This window comes from Cydia strobilella, chromosome 1 (assembly GCF_947568885.1).
Source record: "Cydia strobilella chromosome 1, ilCydStro3.1, whole genome shotgun sequence".
NCBI lineage: Eukaryota > Metazoa > Arthropoda > Insecta > Lepidoptera > Tortricidae > Cydia > Cydia strobilella.
In genome coordinates, this window is record NC_086041.1 from 8,747,048 (window position 1) to 8,765,992 (window position 18,945).

General features: G+C 39.2%; 2 protein-coding genes across 2 annotated transcripts; one reads left to right on the plus strand and one right to left on the minus strand.

Annotated features, from left to right (window-relative positions):
• The first annotated feature begins 1,827 nt into the window (after window positions 1–1,827).
• Window positions 1,828–9,668, plus strand: LOC134740756 (ubiquitin-conjugating enzyme E2-17 kDa). The gene is made up of 3 exons (XM_063673359.1): window positions 1,828–2,099; window positions 5,005–5,290; window positions 8,093–9,668. Exons 1-3 carry the CDS (start codon window positions 2,056–2,058, stop codon window positions 8,216–8,218), a joined length of 456 nt encoding a protein of 151 aa, XP_063529429.1. The 5' UTR covers window positions 1,828–2,055; the 3' UTR covers window positions 8,219–9,668.
• Window positions 9,669–15,135: 5,467 nt separating this feature from the next.
• LOC134740402 (RNA exonuclease 1 homolog) lies at window positions 15,136–18,663 on the minus strand. Its single transcript, XM_063672857.1, has one exon. It carries the CDS (start codon window positions 18,578–18,580, stop codon window positions 15,326–15,328), a length of 3,255 nt encoding a protein of 1,084 aa, XP_063528927.1. The 5' UTR covers window positions 18,581–18,663; the 3' UTR covers window positions 15,136–15,325.
• Window positions 18,664–18,945: the final 282 nt, after the last annotated feature.

The following is an 18,945-nucleotide window of genomic DNA, read 5'->3' on the forward strand; positions in this document are numbered from 1 at the left end:
TTACTTGGGAAAACACATATCCTTTAGCCCATCTAACAACGAGGAAGAAGTGGACAGACGCATAAACACAGCCTGGAAAAAGTTTTGGTCCCAGAAAGAAATCCTGAAAGGCGAATACAGCATAGCCCACAAGAAAATCGTTATGGACACCTGTATCCTGCCAAGTCTAACTTACGGAAGCCAAACTTGGACATACACAAATAAAGTGCGTAAAGCTATAACGACCTGTCAAAGATCGATGGAGAGAAGTCTATTAAATATAAGAAAAATACAGAAAATTAGAAGCGAAATAATACGTCAAAAGACCAAACTTACAGACGCTCTTCAACAAACTCTTCATCTAAAATGGCAATGGGCAGGTCATGTATCCAGATATCGGGACAAAAGATGGACACTGGAAGCAACAAAGTCGACTGGACCTGTAGGACGGAGGCGCTCAGGAAGGCCCAAAAAGAAATGGATAGACGATATCTCCTCCGTCGCAGGAAAAGACTGGCTCCAAAAAGCCCAAGACAGGGATGAGTGGAGAAAAAGTGAGGAGGCTTTTACCCAGCAGTTGGGATCTGCAGTCAGCCCCAAAACAAAGCCAAAGTAAAAACACAAAAACAAGAAAGAAATTGACTGTAGAACAAACAAAGCTTAAATAATAATTTGGTACAGTCAGCTGCAGAGAAAAGGTACCCCACGTCCATACTAATTTACAGAACTTTGTATGCAGGGGGGTGCCTTTTCTCTGCAGCTGACTGTACATGACTAGAAACTATACTTAGCCTTTTAGCATTAGAAAAAACGGTAAACCATTTCCACGTGTCTTTTTATTGACAAGTTTTTTTTATAAATACCTATATAACAATATTTTACTTATGAAAGCAAAAATATGTAAATGATCGTATATTATATTTGTTGTGACTTATTTTCAAAGTGTTTTTCGATAAAACGACACGTTAAGATCGCTCGCCTTCTTTCTAATGATAGAAAAACGAGAGGTATAGTTAGACGGTTCTGAGTGGTGGACTGCAAATGAGATAAAAGCTATATTAGGTACATGCATTAATCCTCATATCAGGCGGCTCTTTGATTCCAAGGATTGCATAATTTTTATACTTTTTAATGATTTTTAGAATATGAAAATTATAAAAAGTGTAAAAGTTATGCAATCCTTGTATTCCACGCATTTCATTTCATTTCAACGAGCCGCCTGCTACAGATTTCTTGAAATTGCCGCGTTTTTTCAGGTTCAACTTTCATTAGCCAGACTATTATCAATTTGCCAATTTCGTGATTATTCTTTTACACGGCACATAAACTTATGCATAATTTATCGATATAAAAAGTCGACACAGTTACATCCCTAGCAAATTATCAAACTTATGACACCGTACGTAAATGAGAAATAACAAGCATATATGCATCTCTTTTCGGCACATTATCTAATTCGTAAGGAAGTAAAGTACGGGTATACATATTTGCGAAGCATTTTTGCCTTACTTCTATGCTTTAGTCATTATTCTGAGGGGAGCGCTTCAGTTCAGTCATGTCAAACTTAGAGGATATAACCAAACGGAGAGGCCTTGTCCGTAAAGCCTAGTTCGACTAGTAGTACTAGTGTAAGACAAAGATAGTATCATTCAAACATAGACAGAGAGAATGATACTATCTTTGTCTAACACTAGTACTAGTACCCAAAAGAAAAGGATGAGTATAGTTTTTTTTGTTCTTATTTACTGACAATTTGGTTTGACCAACTATAGTACATTTATTAATGGTCTGCTTGAACACTCGCTGGAGTAGGAAAGGAACTTTGCATTTGTGGCAACCTTCGCTCGCGTCGCAACCAATTGCTAATTTCATGGTCATCTGACAACCATCTCACTGGCCGTGACGACTGACGACAAAAATTTTTACACTAGCTACCACCAACAAAGAATCTTTTGTGTATAGAGCAAACTGGTAGTAAATTGCTGAAAATATATTTCATTAGAAGTTTTATAAACAATATACGCCCTTAAAAACATTATTCATTGTGATAAAGTGTGATTGGTGCGTGAAATCGTAATGTCAACTCCTGCCAGAAGACGCCTGATGAGGGATTTTAAACGGTTCGTATATCTTGCCTTTCCATCAATTTAACGTTTTTTGACCTAGTTTGACTTTTTAACGTTGTGGTGAAGTGCTTTCCGTAAAGTTCTCAAACAGGTAGTGCTGAATCATCAAATTACATCACTGTCGTTTTCATCGATTTCTATTCCGTTCTACATATTTAATTCTTTTATAAACGAATCTGGTCAAGTTCTTGGTGTCTTTGTTAAGGGCGACTAGTACTCATTGACTCTAAAAGTAGAGCAGGCGACGTCACACGACGCTATTACGTCGTTTGTTGCTACAATATCTAGGTTATCCAAATGGATTTATAAACTCATTAGAATGAATCCAAAAGGCAAAGTCTGTTGTACGCGTCCACAATAACAATTTAAGTAAAATAACCTGGGTTTATTGTATTGTGTACAAATTCTACATTATTCTTGGATTACAATTTCATAATCCTCTTACAATATTTTCTAGAAATAAATCTATGAACTTCCTGTCTTATTAGATTATGCATTTTAGGGATATATTTGAAAGTATTAAATATTATCGGCAAAAATACTGAAGTTGTAATATAGTCATTAAATTTGAGGTTTCAACTGAAAGGTACCACATTGTCGGATGTCAAGTAAGTAAGTAAGTAAATATTCTTTATTGCACCAAAATTATACATTTTACATACATGTAAAACTACAAAGAAATATTTAAAGAAAAAATAGAACCAGGTAACAACAGGCGGTCTTATCGCTAAAAAGCGATCTCTTCCAGACAACCTTTGGGTAGCAGGAAATGTAGAACTCATACAAAAGTCAACAGGACAATCAATGAGTCAATGAGGTTGATTTCAAATTGAAGCTATATGGAAATAGCGCCTTATTGACAACCAATAATAAACACCCTTTGGTTGAGAATGATCTTCATATACCTATTATTTAACAAAATTTTTACTTGCTGAATTTGTTTTTTGAATAATTGTTGAACATAATTTAAAATACAGTTCCCCTTTGTACCATCACTTCTCACCATTATATGTATTATCTGCTGTAGCCAGTATTTTTTCGTACAATAAAGTGCTTACTTAATTTATTTGCTTATTTGCTTAATTTATGATATGAAGTGAAATGACTTTTGTGTATCCTCTAGCCTCCCAAACGCCTTTAAAAAGAAGGAAGTATTTAGAATTTTTATTTTGTCCAAATATCAAAATTGCATTGGTTTGGCAAGTTTTGATGTGTGGGCTTGTGCCTATAGAACAATTTCAGTTTTTTAGTTCCTTTACATCAGTTTGGTTGTTGAGAGCCGGGAATGAATAGGAATCAGTTTTTCATCGGATTTTTTCCAATCTTTGGTAACTGAATACACTTGAACTTGTACGATACAATGTGTCGATATTAAACATTAAAGCATCTTAACACAATAAAAAAATCAAATATGTAGAAAAATATTTGATTTTGGTTCCTTCCTTATTTTACGTGCTTAGGACTTAGGAGTGACGTCATTCGTTCTTCTCATTCACACTCGTGCCAGGGTCATTGTCCACCATTTCGTTTCATCCATTTAACGTTTCACTCAGTCAAGTGCTATCCAATCCCACTGAACAATAAGGACCTAAGGACCGATTAACAGTGTCCAAAAAGATTTACCCCCTTAGGGTTCATCCATTAATTACGTCACACGAATTTTGAGGTTTTTTGACCCCTCCCCCCTCCTTGTCACACTTGGTCACATTTGGCAAACCCCTCCCCCCCCCCCCATAATCGAATTATGTATTATTAATATTTTATCAAAATATGTTTAACAAAAGAAATATTAGTAATTTTATAACCCAAAACAGAAAACTTGTTATTTAACTGTACAGCAAGTTAATGTGACGTCACAGTTTGTGACTCTCCCCCTCCCACTTGTCACAACATGCCACATTTTCTTGACCCCCCTCCCACCCCTAAACATGTGGTGTTATTTATTTTATTTTATTAAAGACAACAAATGGTTTAATGAGTGTTAGTTGATCCTAGCCTACGTTCAGGGCCGGATCTAGGGTAGAGCGAGTGGAGCGGCCGCTCTACGCGCCGGATGGCAAGGGGGGCGCCAAAATGGCAAATGAGAAAAAAAAATATAAGTTTTAAAAGACGCGTGTGTGACGCGGGCCCAAAATACGGTTCGTTTTGTTTTTGGGTAAAAAGCTTCAACGAAGGGCGCCAAAACCCGATTTCGCCGCTCTACCCTGATCAAGGACTCGGGTCGGCACTGCCTACGTTAGTACTTAATAATAAACATAGACTTTGTCCTTTGACAAAGTTTCCACATTAAAGGACAATCAAGCGTATTAGCGATCATGTTTAAGATGCTACTGCTAGCGTCGAAGCTATCAGTCCGCGCCTCAGCAAACATAGTCGACGCGCTGCAGTATCGTGGAAGCCGTAGTAGCACCCTAAATGCGTTGTTATACTGTACACGCAGAGCATTGTAAGCCCACTGCGTGTAATTGACCCACAGACTTGACGAGTACAGTGATGTGCAGTATGCCTTAAATAAGGTTATTTTGACAGAATTTGTACAACGTGCAAATCTGCGGGCAAATTAATGGATGACCCCTTATTTATAAAATCATGTTTTATCCCTTTCTTACAAATACATAAGTCAAAATGACAGATAAAGACAAACAATTCATAGCTAATTCAGGCCAGTAACGCGTTTATGAATAACGCCATTAGTTCCTTTCGCTTCTTCATGGGATTTCATTCTTAACAATTCTTAGTTCGGGGTGGTTCAGGACTGATTCAAGCCTAGTGGCCAGCTAGAGGATAGACATTCACTTCTAAGTAAAAAAACCCACACCACTTTTTTTATTTACTGACTTTTGCATATTCATGTTTTTGTAGGAAAGATAATTAATTTTGTTTTATTTTATGATTCCAGTCTTCAAGAAGATCCACCCACGGGTGTGTCAGGTGCTCCTACCGATAACAATATAATGATCTGGAATGCTGTGATATTTGGTCCCCATGACACTCCATTTGAAGATGGCACATTCAAACTGACCATTGAATTTACAGAGGAGTATCCCAATAAACCTCCTACGGTTCGGTTTGTGTCCAAAATGTTTCATCCAAATGTTTATGCTGATGGTGGAATTTGTTTAGACATCTTGCAAAACAGATGGAGCCCAACATATGATGTATCTGCTATCTTAACTTCTATACAGGTGGGTACATTTCTCATCTAAGAATTTCATTTTTTTCATGGTAGCGCCAACCTAATATATTTTCGTCTTTAAGGTGTTACGTGTGGTTGAATATTTCAGCAATTTAATTGATAACACAAACCCAATATTGGTGCATCATTCATTTACCTATTTAAAAAAGTTAATAATCTCAATGTAAAAACTGCTGAGAATAATAGTGGAACATCACAGAATATTCACGTCACGACGGTAGCGCCGTGCCGCCCACCATCCCGCGGTGCGCATACTCCATGCCAGAAATTTCATTCACGCAGAGGGATATTCAGCGGTAGTTGCTATCCCTGAACGTTCATAAGTCGAGCGGGCCAGACAGCATACCAGCAGTTGTGCTTAAGCAGTATACTCCTGAGTTGTGTCCCGTGTTGGTGCGTCTTTTCACACTCTCTAGCGACAAACGGCATGTTCCATCTTCGTGGAAGACGGCCCTTGTGCACCCTGTGCCTAAGAAGGGCGATAGATCGGACCCATCGAATTACAGGCCTATCGCTATTACCTCCCTTGTCTCTAAGGTCATGGAGCGTATAATTAACGCAAACCTCCTGAGATACCTAGAAGAACATGATCTGATCAGCGACCGCCAGTATGGTTTTCGACATGGTCGCTCGACTGGTGATCTTCTAGTGTATCTCACACACCGCTGGGCTTCGGCCATTGAAAGTCAGACAGAAAAGCCTAGATATAGCAAAGGCGTTCGATCGGGTCTAGCATTGGGGTCTCCTGTCGAAGTTACCATCTTATGGATTGCCGAAAGGGACATGCAAATGGATCGCTAGCTTTTTGTCCGACAGACGCCGATTCAACCCCACCAAGACACAAGTTTGCGCGTTTACTGCTAAGAAAACCCCATTTACTGTGGTCCCACAGTTCGAAGGTACAGCCCTTACCATGTCAGGGAGTATTGGGATCCTCAGTGTTGACATCTCCAGTGACGTTTAATTCCGTAGCCACCTGGAAGTGAAGGCCGCGCTGGCGTCTAAAAAACTCGGTGTGCTCAATAAAGCGAGGCGATACTTTACTCCGGGGCAAAGACTGCTGCTATATAAATCGCAAGTCAGACCCCATATAGAGTACTGCTGTCACCTTTGGGCAGGAGCACCTGAATGCCAGCTTGGACCCTTCGACTCAGTCCAAAGGCGCGCTGTACGAATCGTCAACGATCCCAAACTCACAAGCGGTATTGAACCTTTAAGTCTAAGGAGAGGCTTTGCCTCGTTGTGTGTGTTCTACCTCTTGTACAATGGGCTGTGCTCTGAAGAATTATTTGACATGATGCCAACGGCCGCTTTTTATCACCGCACCGCTCCCGTCGGCAGGGTGTTCATCCTCACAGTCACACCCTAGAACCTAAATGGTCGCGTATTCTGCGGTTTAAGAGGAATTTCCTCCCGCGGACGCTTCGGCTGTTGAATGAGCTCCCTGCCGAAGTTTTCCCGAGGGGCTACAGTATGGGGTTCTTTTTAAAAAAACGGGCCAAGTGCGAGTCGGACTCGCGCACGAAGGGTTCCGTACCATTATGCAAAAAACGGCAAAGTAATCACGTTTGTTGTATGGGAGCCCCACATAAATATTTATATTATTCTGTTTTTAGTATTTGTTGTTATAGCGGCATCAGAAATACATAATCTGTGAAAATTTCAACTGTCTAGCTATCACGGTTCATGAGATACAGCCTGGTGACAGACGGACGGACAGCGGAGTCTTAGTAATAGGGTCCCGTTTTTACCCTTTGGGTACGGAACCCTAAAAAGGAGTGTACAGATTTTAAAGGGTCTGCAACGCGCATGTAATATCTCTGGTGTTGCAGGCGTCTATAGGCTACGGTGACTGCTTACCATCAGGCGGGCCGTATGCTTGTTTGCCACCGACGTGGTTTAAAAAAAAAACAACCATGCGTAGGATGATTTATTATTTATTTATAATGTAATTTTTTTTATAAGTAATTGTTACTATTCATTAAGAACTCGTAAATAAATATCATCATCATCATCATCATGTCAGCCGATAGACGTCCACTGCTGGACATAGGCCTCCCCCAAGGCTCGCCACTCCGACCGATCCCGTGCCGCTCGCAACCACCGAATTCCCGCGACTTTCACCAGGACTAGAAGAACTTTCAGTAGAACTAGGGTCACCGATATAGCTCGCAGAATTGCAAACCTTAAGTGGCAGTGGGCGGGGCACATTGCTCGCAGAACTGATGGCCGGTGGGGCCGGAAGGTTCTGGAGTGGCGTCCGCGTACCGGAAGACGAACTGCCGGTAGGCCTCCAACGAGATGGAGCGACGAAATAAATATAATTAGTCCATATTATCTGTAGCTTTAGAAAATTGGTTAAAAAAATCTTTAATAGTTGACTTCCACCGGAACTTGCTAACTTTTGTTATATAGCAACTGAATAGTTTTTTTTTTATTATAATTTACTTGGTATGCATATTTGTCTAATAAATTATAATCTTTATTTTCCCCTGAAGAAAATAACGATTTTCGCTACATACGGGTTTTCTCGTGTTATCGGCTACGCTCGTATCCCGTAGCTCACGCTGGAACCGAGTCTGTATTAATCTCATAAAAATTTAACTGTACATATAAAAACATTATACAAAACTGAAAGTTTTTACCTTTTTTTATGATTTTTAATTCAGTCACACTATTATACCCACATTTTTAAAATGTTTACTGTAAATGTATATATGGAATAATCTAACATAATCCAAACAGGCTATATTTACACATAATTGAATTAATAACGGTTTTTTTTTTCCAGTCATTACTAAGTGATCCAAACCCAAATTCACCAGCGAACTCAATGGCAGCGCAACTATACAAAGAAAATCGGAGGGAGTATGAAAAACGAGTGAAAGCATGTGTAGAACAATCGTTTATTGATTAGCAGGGTGCGGGCAGGACACCCGCTCGGGGCTCGGCATCCGCGCCGGCGTCGCCGGCCGTACCTCCGCGTTCATTCATTTATTGGGACAACCAAGTAAATTAATAGTAATTAATCAAAAACACCATTTCCATATACCAATAAGATTTTTAGTACCTAATAATAAGAAGTTAAAATTGAAGTCAATCATATTTTTTTATCATATAGCAAGCTATGATGCATTATGCAATTGGACAATATGGAACACTGTCATGTATTCAGTTATATATGTCCTTACTTTTATTAGTAAGTACACCAAACAATTTATGAAGAGTTGTAATCTAAATCCCTGGATTTTATAAGAGATGACCTATTCACATTTCACAACCTTAATTGTCTTATAAATCTCATGATATTATTAATTAATCTAAACCCATAGTCATAATAAAAAGTTCGATGTAAACATCCCCTAGCTGCCCCACTAACAATTTTGCTAATGTTTAAATACATACATTGTGCATGTCATTGATTTGGTATGTATTGAAAGTAAAAACTTTGTTTGTTATCATATATATATACATAATTAGAAAGTTTAATCACTATATAACAAACTGTTTGACTGTAGCAACTTCCATGTGACTAGTTACCAACAGATTGCGTACAAATGTCTGCTAAAATTCAACTTCTATAAAAAGATTTGATTATTTTAATAACAAAACTTCCGTGAAGATTTGATTACATAAAAATCAATAATATTAGAACATAGACATATATATATATATATATATTGGTGTAAACAAAGTATAAGCGTATGCATACAATTCCGACCGAACTCCGACGCCTTTCCACCGCGCAATTCGCCACACGACTGTGAGCGCGCTGGTGTAACTAAATGCGATTTTGACTCCAATGTATCGGCCCCATTCGTAGTGCTCGTAAGGCCGGTTTTTACGAAGTAATATGTATGTCTATGTATTAGAATGAGAGTCATAAACAGATGCACTTAGCTACATTTTGTATTAATAAAATAGATGTTAATCATAAGAAGTGTCTGGTTAGTGTCCAATGTGTCTGGTACCGCAATAATTAACTTACCTATTATTATATTATACAAGAAGTTGGAAAGGACAATTCTGAAGATTCTCATCATTACATTATTGTAAAACTCCTTTTCTATCACAGTGTTTACCTTTAAAAGAGTACAAGTGATACGTTAACCCTTACATTTTGATATACGATATGCAGCATTATATCTAGTTTATCGGGATTCTATGCAAAAATATATGCTTGAGTCATTCAAGTTTATAAATATACTTCTAACAGCAATGTCCCAATGGAAACAAACTGAAATACTGTAGTGATTTTCTTGTTTTCTAATAAAGCTAAAACTTTGAAATGAAATGTCAACGGTTCCATGGACGTTTTACGTATGTGTAATATTTGTCTTCTAGTAAAATATTATTTTCGGTTTTTATTAGTGTTTTTTTTATTTATATTTTTTCCTTTCCCTAGCCTTTCAACCGAGGTCCATTCAGGTGTGTATATTATATAAAATTTCCTGAACATTCATCGGTTGCTTTAAGGCAGGCCATCATTGACCATCGTTTGATCCGTACTGAACGTGACACCCTGTATAGGTTTGTACTGTTAGGGTTTGTAAGATCCGCCAATTTTTCGGATTCGGATGAAAAACGGTTACGTTCTTTAAGGATTCGATTCAAAACTCAGACTCGCGCACCGAGGGTTCCGTACTTTTTAGTATTTGTTGTTATAGCGGCAACAGAAATACATCATCTGTGAAATTTTCAACTGTCTAGCTATCACGGTTCATGAGATACGGCCTGGTGACAGACGGACAGCAGTCTTAGTAATAGGGTCCCGTTTTTACCCTTTGGGTACGGAACCCTAAAAAATGACCAAGGCTAGAAATGCTGGAATCGAACCAGCATCCGCCGCTGCAATAGCGGCTGATGCCTTATAAAACCGCTCGGCCACTTGGGTCACAGCGGCATGGCTCGTATTTTCCCATCATACATATACAATTTCTTAAGGGCTTTACGACCTTGGTCACTTTTACTTTCATATATATATGACATTCCCAAACGCTGCCCAACCGAGTCGGATTCGACGAGTGACCTCTCTCGAAGTTGGACCTACCTAATTGGACTGTTTGTCCTAGGTATACATAATCGTCAACAACTTCGAGCGCAGAGCCTCCGATTAATACGGGAGTTGGCACAACATGGGCGTTAGACATGATCTTCGTCTTGTCCATGTTCATTTTCAGACCAACTCGTTCAGATAGGTACTCTGCTGAGATCAGCGAGCATCGCACTGAGGTCCTCCATGGTCTCAGCCATGACTACGATATCATCGGCAAACCGAAGGTGCGTGATGTACACGCCATTTACATTGATGCCTCGTCCTTTCCAGTCCAGAACCTTGAAGGCATCCTCCAATGCAGCGTTGAACAGCTTTGGGGAGATTACATCTCCTTGTCTGACTCCCCACTGAAATGGAATAGGCTTCGTGCTCTGGCCCTGTAGTCGGACGGACATGGTGGCGTTTTCGTACAAACACTTCAGCACTTCGATAGATATACCGGTAGTCAATTTGGCACCTTTGGAGAGACTGCAGCACAGCCCAAGTCTCGATCGAATCGAAGGCTTTCTCGTAGTCCACAAATGCAAGGCAAAGGGGGAGGTTATACTCCTCAGTCTTCTGTATAACCTGCCGCAACGCATGTATGTGGTCCACGATACTATAGCCTTTACGGAAACCTGCTTGATCGGGAGGCTGGAAGTCGTCAAACCTGCGTGCGAGACGGTTCGTGATGACTCGAAAACAGCTTGTAAACATGGCTCAGAAGTGAGATGGGTCTATAATTCTTCAGCAAGGTGTTATCACCTTTTTTGAAGAAGAGCACCACCACACTTCTGTTCCACGCTTGCGGCGTTTTGAGGGGCCTTAAGGACTGATTTACCACCCGCTTTCAGGAGTTCGGCCGTAATTCCGTCATCACCTGGGGCTTTGCCATTCTTAAGCTGTTTGAGAGCCATACTAATCTCGTACAGGCTGACGTCCGGGATATCTTCAGTATAGTGTCGAGTTAGTCTAGCTCTAGGGCAGTGCCGGCCCGAGTCCTTGATCAGGGTAGAGCGAAATCGGGTTTTGGCGCCCTTTGTTGAAGCTTTTAACCCAAAAGCAAAACGAACCGTATTTTGGGCCCGCGTCACACTCGCGTCTTTTTTTTTCTCATTTGCCATTTTGGTGCCCCCCTTGCCATCCGGCGCCTAGAGCGGCCGCTCCACTCGCTCTACCCTAGATCCGGCCCTGCTCTAGGGTCTCTAGCTAGATCCATGACGGGTGCTCGGGTTGTTGTGTATAACTGTCCATAGAATTTCTCGACTTGTCCCAAGAGCTCAGGTTTGGATGAAATGATCCTGCCGTCGTAGGTCTTCAGTTTTGTCAGTTGGCTTTGCATTTGATTAGGGGTGTTGGGTGTTGGTTTACTGCAAACAAAATAGTGACCAAAGTTGAGCGAAATCGGGAAATTTCGGCCACAGCTTCTATAACGAGAAATAAATATCAATATTAGTTACTTTAGTTAGTATCACATGTTATTTTCCTTTTAACATACGATGGGGAACCGACACGATAAAACACAAACAAAATCAGTGATAACAACACGCACAACCACGGTTGCGTCTTACGTAGGCGAACGACTCGCGAACGCGAAGCGAAGCGGCGCGGCGTGAAGCGAAGCGGTGCGACACGGCGGCCCCCGCGGCGAGGAAGAAACAAACCGTTGATACGTATGTTGAACCGTTGTTAACAACGCCATCTATGGGACTTTCTATTCTATATCGAACCCACGATAGCTTAACTACATTACGCACCTGCCAGGGTACGTAGTTCACAAGACGGTCCGTAGGTGGCACTATAATCAACTTTGGATAGAAATAATTTTATTTTCCCTATTAAATTACAGTAAAACCCATTAAAAATCAAATGTAAGTCTACTAATCAAATCTAATCCGGTATTTTACATGCGCCACGCCTCTAGCCTAGCCGCGTCGAATTCGCGTCAAAAAATCAAATGGATTGATCGTGCCTGCTCCGCGCCGCTTCACCATCGCTCACCTAGGACACACATAGGTAAGGACGGTTTGTTTCTTCCGCTCCGCATCGCACCGCCTGACGTTCGTGACGTTCGCGTGCAAATCGCGCCGCTTCGCTCCTCGTGACGTTCGCGTGCAAATCGCGCCGCTTCGCACCGCGTCGCGTTCGCAACGAGACCGCTCACGTAAGTCACGTAGGACACTTCTATGGGTATCAAAGGATTGATTTAGCCACGTCGCTTCGCGTTCGCGCGTCGATCGCCTACGTAAGACGCTACGTAATGATATTCTAAGTAGACAAGCCATTTCCGTCAGTGGAAAAGAGCGGCAAATATATAAAATGTAGGCGCGAGGGTTATAGTCCCATAGAATTTTTTTAATTTCGCGCCTTTTTCTACTGACAAACTTGTTTGACCAGCTATATGAATCGCTTAACTTCAAACTCGGAACAGATGGATTTCTATCTGTCAATGCGATTTTGGAATTGAGAAAAGGTATAGGGTAGATATTTATTTGCTGGGAGGGTCGAATGGATTTACCCGAGTTTGAAGTTAAGCGACACAATTATAGTAGGAAAGCAAGCAAGGTGTGAAATTTGATTTCCCATACAATCTTCCACCCCAATTTTCACACCCTGAAAAGATGATTTTGGTTATAAAAACTATCCTATGTACTGTCCCGGGACTCAAACCATCTCTATACCAAATTTCAACGAAATCGGAAGAGATTTAAAAAAGAGGATTTTTTAAAATTTTGTTTTTACTTAGAATGGTGTCAATCTTGATACCATAAATGGATTCAGCACCCCCGATTTATGCGAAAACGATACCAAACCCGGCCCAGCAGCTTCAATGATGTAGGATGTAGATAATCAAGATAAAAATGAGAGCCCTAAATAAACCTTCAAGAGCGGATATCTCAAAAACTATACAAGATATCGAAAAACTTGACTTAATAAAACTTGTAATACATTAAATCACTTTTCATTTTGTATAAGTGGCCATGTCGCGCAGACGCATAGTTTCCGAGATATAATCGAAAAAAACCGCAAAATGGAACCTTCTAACCCTCTTCTCCCCACCGGCACCAGGGTTACGGCCGGGGACTTTTGATATGTTCACCTTCTAACTAGTCCAAACAAAACTACGATGCCAAAAATTGTGTTCCCAGCATTTCCCTCTATAACTTTTTTTGAGCATTTATGTCCTGGCCATAATGAAGGTCCTAATACGTACTTACATTAAAACATAGACTGCAAGAAACATAAAGGGAGCGTGCATGAACTGTAGGGGACAGCACAGGAGCCGTCAGATTTTTGGCGTGAGGCGTAAATGTATAGTTTATGCTTCCGATGTAGCCCACAAGATGGCAGAACCTATTATGCACAAGAAAACGTACGAGAATGGTAGATGGCAGCACTTGCTTTGGCGTGAAGGGTCAATGTACATAATTACGTTTCCGATTCAGGCCACAAGATGGCAGACCCTCCAACGCGCACGGCAAAGAGTAAAGCGCCCTCCACAAATTATATATTTAAGCTTAGAAATAAATTAAAATAACAAATAAATAAATTAAATTATTGTATCTGAATAATTAATCGTTTGCAGACGTTTCTGCTTGATTCAAAATTATATTTGGTCAAACCAATTTGTCAGTCAGTAACAACCAGGAAAATTATACTCATCCCTTTCTTTTGGGTGCTAGTACTAGTGTAAGACAAAGATAGTATTGTATTGTATTTATTTATTTAATAAAATACAGAGTATTCATACAATAATCATAGCCCCGCAAAACTCAATAATGAGTTTGACTGTGGGGTCATCAGTCTCTAGTTACATATGTACTTAACTTAATTTTATAGTAGTGTAATTACTACAAAATATTGAGGTAGTGTATTTTTAACATAGATTTAAATTTAGACTTTTTATTTTCACATCTTATGGCTTCGGGCAAACTATTAAGCAAATATGGTATTCTTTTCCTAAGGGTTCTATCCCCGTAGTAATTATTAATTCTAGGAACGCATAGTTTGCCTGAAGTCACAGCCTTTGTGATGTAAGTGTGATTAACTGGTGTTAATGCATCCTCTGAGCTAAGCTCCCGCCGGCCATGGTTATTGATCGCAAGTAGGTATTTATGTTTTAAACTGACAGGTAAGAAGTTGCAAATTTTGAATAGAAGTCTGATTCTCTCTGTCTATGTTTGAAATGAGACAGTCCTTTGACAAACTTTAAATTCTATATTCTTGGTAAACGGGTTGACCAGTATAAGAAGACCCCTCTGCAGTTCACTTTTGGGCCTTCTATGACCATAATCACTTGATCAATCCTGAAATAAAACTATGAAAACGGATTATATCGCGTATATTGAATTTATAATACATCCTGACGTTTCGAACCCTTTACAGCGTTCGTGGTCAACGGGTGATCAATCCTCCTCATGCTAGGGCCGCCGGCCGGTGCCAGTACAAACGGACTGCAACTTGTATGGGAACTGCACGCCGACGTTGCAGTCGGGTTGCAATCCGTCTGTATCGGCCAGGCTTCGCGATACGGCCGCGAACCATTTCGTCCGTTCGTTGATTCGTTCGTATTCGTGCATTTGCCTCTCTAGGCTCTCTATCGAATGTGCACGAGTGATAGAAAGGCTGATAGCAAATAGCCATATTTGTTAATTAAATATAAAATAAAATAACATGGTGTATTCATAAATATGTTATTATAAAAAGACCAAATTACAAAATCAATAGTATAAGTATTGCATTAATTATTACTATCTAGTCTAGATAAATATACCTATAGATAATTCTATCTTCAAACTAAAAAAGTACATTCTTGGGGAAAATATTGATAGGTAGTTTACAATTTACACTTTTGTAATAAATGAATCAACATTTTATTAAAAGTGTACACCTATTTATTCTTAATAACACTTTACTACTTATGTCCCCCATTTTATCACATACATACATGAGTTTATAAATATTTTGAAAGTATACAAGATATTGACATCATCTTGTTTTTAAGTCCTCTTTTAATTTATAATGTATTAACTCCATACACACCATGGCATCCTCGGCACTGTCGTGTCCATCTACAGAATTCTGAATAATTTTTTTCAAATGTTCAGAGGACAAGTTTCTTAGCGCTCTTTTATATGGTGGGCCCATTTTATGAGGAAACAAAACACTTGTATCAATGACAGTGTCATGGATAAGCTTTAAAGCTTTAAAATCTGATTCTAAACTATGACCTATAAGTATAGTTTTACTATTGAACATAGTAAGCAATGTCGCCTGGACTTCCAGTAGAGTAGTTTTCACTTCAGCCATATGTTCTTCAGTTATTCCAGAATATCTTGTATTATAATCTATTATTGGATGAAGCGGCTTCACAAGTGTTTCATATACAACTTTGCAAGCTGAGTTAATAACTGTAACCCTTGTTAAATCTAAACCGTGTGTGGTGTAACACATTTCACAATCTAATGAATAAACGCCATAATCATCTGAAGTCGTTTCAGGTGGTAGTGTTCTTACATAGCCCTTAAGATTGTCGTAATCAAGGTACTCATAGACATGGCTGGGTGCAACGCAGCAACCATCAGCCGTTCCATCCTGGCTGCAACACTGATATCGAGCCTCACCACGGACTCTATATTTATTATTAGGATGGTAAATGCATTCTTCTTTAACAACTGCAATACCTTTTTTATCTATCATGAATTCTTTCTTACATCTACAGCACATTCTTATATTTCCCACAGGTGGTTTTTGTTTGTTTTGTGCGTAAATTATAGCTGCACCTTTCTTTCCATTTGGATGAAGCCTAGGAAAGGCATTACTTTGTAATTGTTCTTCAGATAGCACCCATTTTTTTACATTGTTATATAGTTTTGCACCATTGAATTCCTTTAGATCTATAATTTTTTTATTTTTATTTTCTATACTCCATGACCCAGCATTACCAGACTGCCCTGATATGCCCTGTGGTAACTTCTGCAATGTATTACAGTCTGTCCCTGATTTTTTTACTCCTTTGCATTCTTGCAATTCTTTTTTGAGCCTACTAATTGTTAGCACAGCAGAGTTCTTGTATATTTGCACAGTAGAACATTTTTTACTAGTGGCTAACTCTTCATGCTGAGCTCGAGCATAAGCATCTACTGCAGAGAGATATATATTTAAACACTGATCAATCATCATATTCAAATATGTAGATCTTATATTAGCAGGTATTTTGGAGGCAAGTGGTTCAAGAACTCCAGGTCTATCGATAAATTTTTCATTAGGCATATGGGCAACTCTTTGCACACCTTTTTTGACAGTTTGAACTATAGTGGAGCTGGTTGAAGGCTGTTGTTTAGCTACAGTTTGACTGGGTGGTAAAACTTTTCTTGCATTCATCATTGTTGATGCATAAGGTACATGTGCAATGCGTATTTTGGTGCTTGTGTTTGAACTATTCCGAGCAAAATCTACTTTCGGGATGTTTTGTTCATTACTGGATGGCTGTAAATTATTTTTTGCAGCATGATATTCTTTAATTTTGGCCAACCTCTCTGCCATGGCTTGAGCCGCATTTAATTTAAAATCAGGTTTTGCAGGAAGTTTAGGTATTATTTTAACATTTTTATCCAGTGTCCGAGATATTCTTTTTTTAGTAGGCACATATTCCTCCTCACAATCATTTTGCACTTTATTTTCTAAGTCTTCATAAATTTGAGTTTTTTTAGTAGGTTCATACTCTTCAAATATTTTTTTACACTCTAATGCTATTGCTTCTTCATCTGACTCTGAAAGATATGTCTCCTCATCATTTTGATCAATATCAATGTTATCATTTGAAATGTCATTGTTATCATTATCTAAAAACCCATTGATAGAATTATTGTCCTGTGCAGATTTTTCTCGTTTTTCTTTTGACATCTTAGAACTGCTATTAGATTTATGTTCTTTACTTTTTCTTTCAGAAGTACTGCTTTTATGCTGTGTAGAGCTGCTGGATCTTCTTGATTCTTTATCAGAACTTTTTGAATGTTTTTCTGAATGTCTTGAACTTCTATCACTTCTTCTGGAACTAAAGTGTGTCTTATCTTTTTGTTTATTGTTTTTATCTTCTTTGTATTTTTCTTTGTCTTTATCTTTGTTAGAACTTTTGTGACTTGATTTTCTACTTGAACTACTTGACTTACTGTCATGTTTATGTTTCTCATGAGAAGTTGACTTATCCTTTTCATTCTTCCTTTTCTCCCGTGATGACTTTTTCGAATCAAGTTTACTTGGTGATATTTTATTTTTTCTGCAAGCTTCATCATTGTTATTTTCTTTATGTTCCTTTGAAGATTTTTTCTTACTTGTATCATCCAATAGTGATTTCTTTTTAACATCATCTTTCAGTTTTTCTTCATTTAATATTTGATCCAATATATCAAACTCTGGTTCTAAATCATCAAAACCCTTTAAGTCATTAACTAATTTAGGTTTCTTAGTTTCTGGCTCATCTTCATCACTGGAGAAACATGGTGCCAGGGAGCGAGGAGTGGGCTGGTAGGTAACTGATGGAACATCTGGTTTGGGAGCTACTTTGGCAGGTTTATATTCCAGTATATTTTTCTTTTTGGTAACATTTTTATCTGATGGAATGTAGTTTAATTTACTTAAACTCTGATTTTCCACAGGAGAATACTCAGGCAATTCAGGTTCTACACCAGGTGTATACTTCTCTGTAGACTCTACAGTGCCCTTAGGTGTATATTGATCTAATTGTATACTTTCAGTAGAACCTGGTGTGTATTTAAGAGGAGGTGGTATGAATACAAATGGCTTAGATGTATTGTCACTATCAAAAGATCTTTTAATGGGTAAACTAGCAGGTTTTCTTGGTGTGTAGGGGACTGGGATATGCCTTTTCTTCTGGTCATTGACATCATCGATAGTTTCTAGGTCTACATTAATTTTGTTCAGTTCTGCGATAGGGGTTGGATTATACGTAGCCTTAGGTACTGATGCTGCTTTGCTTTGCTCTGTTATACTTTCCACAACACCTGATTGTGGCAAAGATGGCGAGGTATCAGTCTGCTGAAGAACCTTTTGTACCGCTGCCGACACAAGTTTCTGCAGAATCGCTCCACTTTCGATCCCGTCATTCGACGTGCCTTGCAATTCTTTTTTAACATGACGAAAATGACAATAAGGTCGCTCGCATAAACCACTATCATAAAATGGACAATTGATTCCCTTAAAGTAGCCTGTAGACGGTAGCATTATTTAATGAATTCTCAATTAGTACGAATTAAACACATAAAATCAAAAATTAGAACCCTGCGATTCACTAGAACCACTCATCTGCATCTCATTTGACACTTGTTTAACCACAGATAATAATTTTGAAACAAATATACACATGAAGTCCAGTTTACATTCGCGTGCGAGCCACGAGCCGAGCTGCGAGCAAAGAGTAGTATATGGCTGCGAGCCGCGCCACGAGTGTCGGTGGTGGACTCGTTCTCTTATTTTGTCTCTCACATCAAGGGGCCTCCACACTCATGCGCGAATCGCGGCTTCGCGCCGCGGGCTTATGGGTAAGTATGAAATGAAAGTGCGCGCATGTAGCGACGCGACAAGCGGGA

Excerpts from the sequence above, each read along its gene's own strand:
- LOC134740756 (XM_063673359.1), top strand. The coding sequence starts at position 2,056 with ATGTCAACTCCTGCCAGAAGACGCCTGATGAGGGATTTTAAACG. Across the intron at positions 2,100-5,004 it reads CTGATGAGGGATTTTAAACG|TCTTCAAGAAGATCCACCCA; the intron begins GTTCGTATATCT and ends TTATGATTCCAG. Across the intron at positions 5,291-8,092 it reads CTATCTTAACTTCTATACAG|TCATTACTAAGTGATCCAAA; the intron begins GTGGGTACATTT and ends TTTTTTTTCCAG.
- LOC134740402 (XM_063672857.1), bottom strand. The coding sequence starts at position 18,580 with ATGCTACCGTCTACAGGCTACTTTAAGGGAATCAATTGTCCATTTTAT.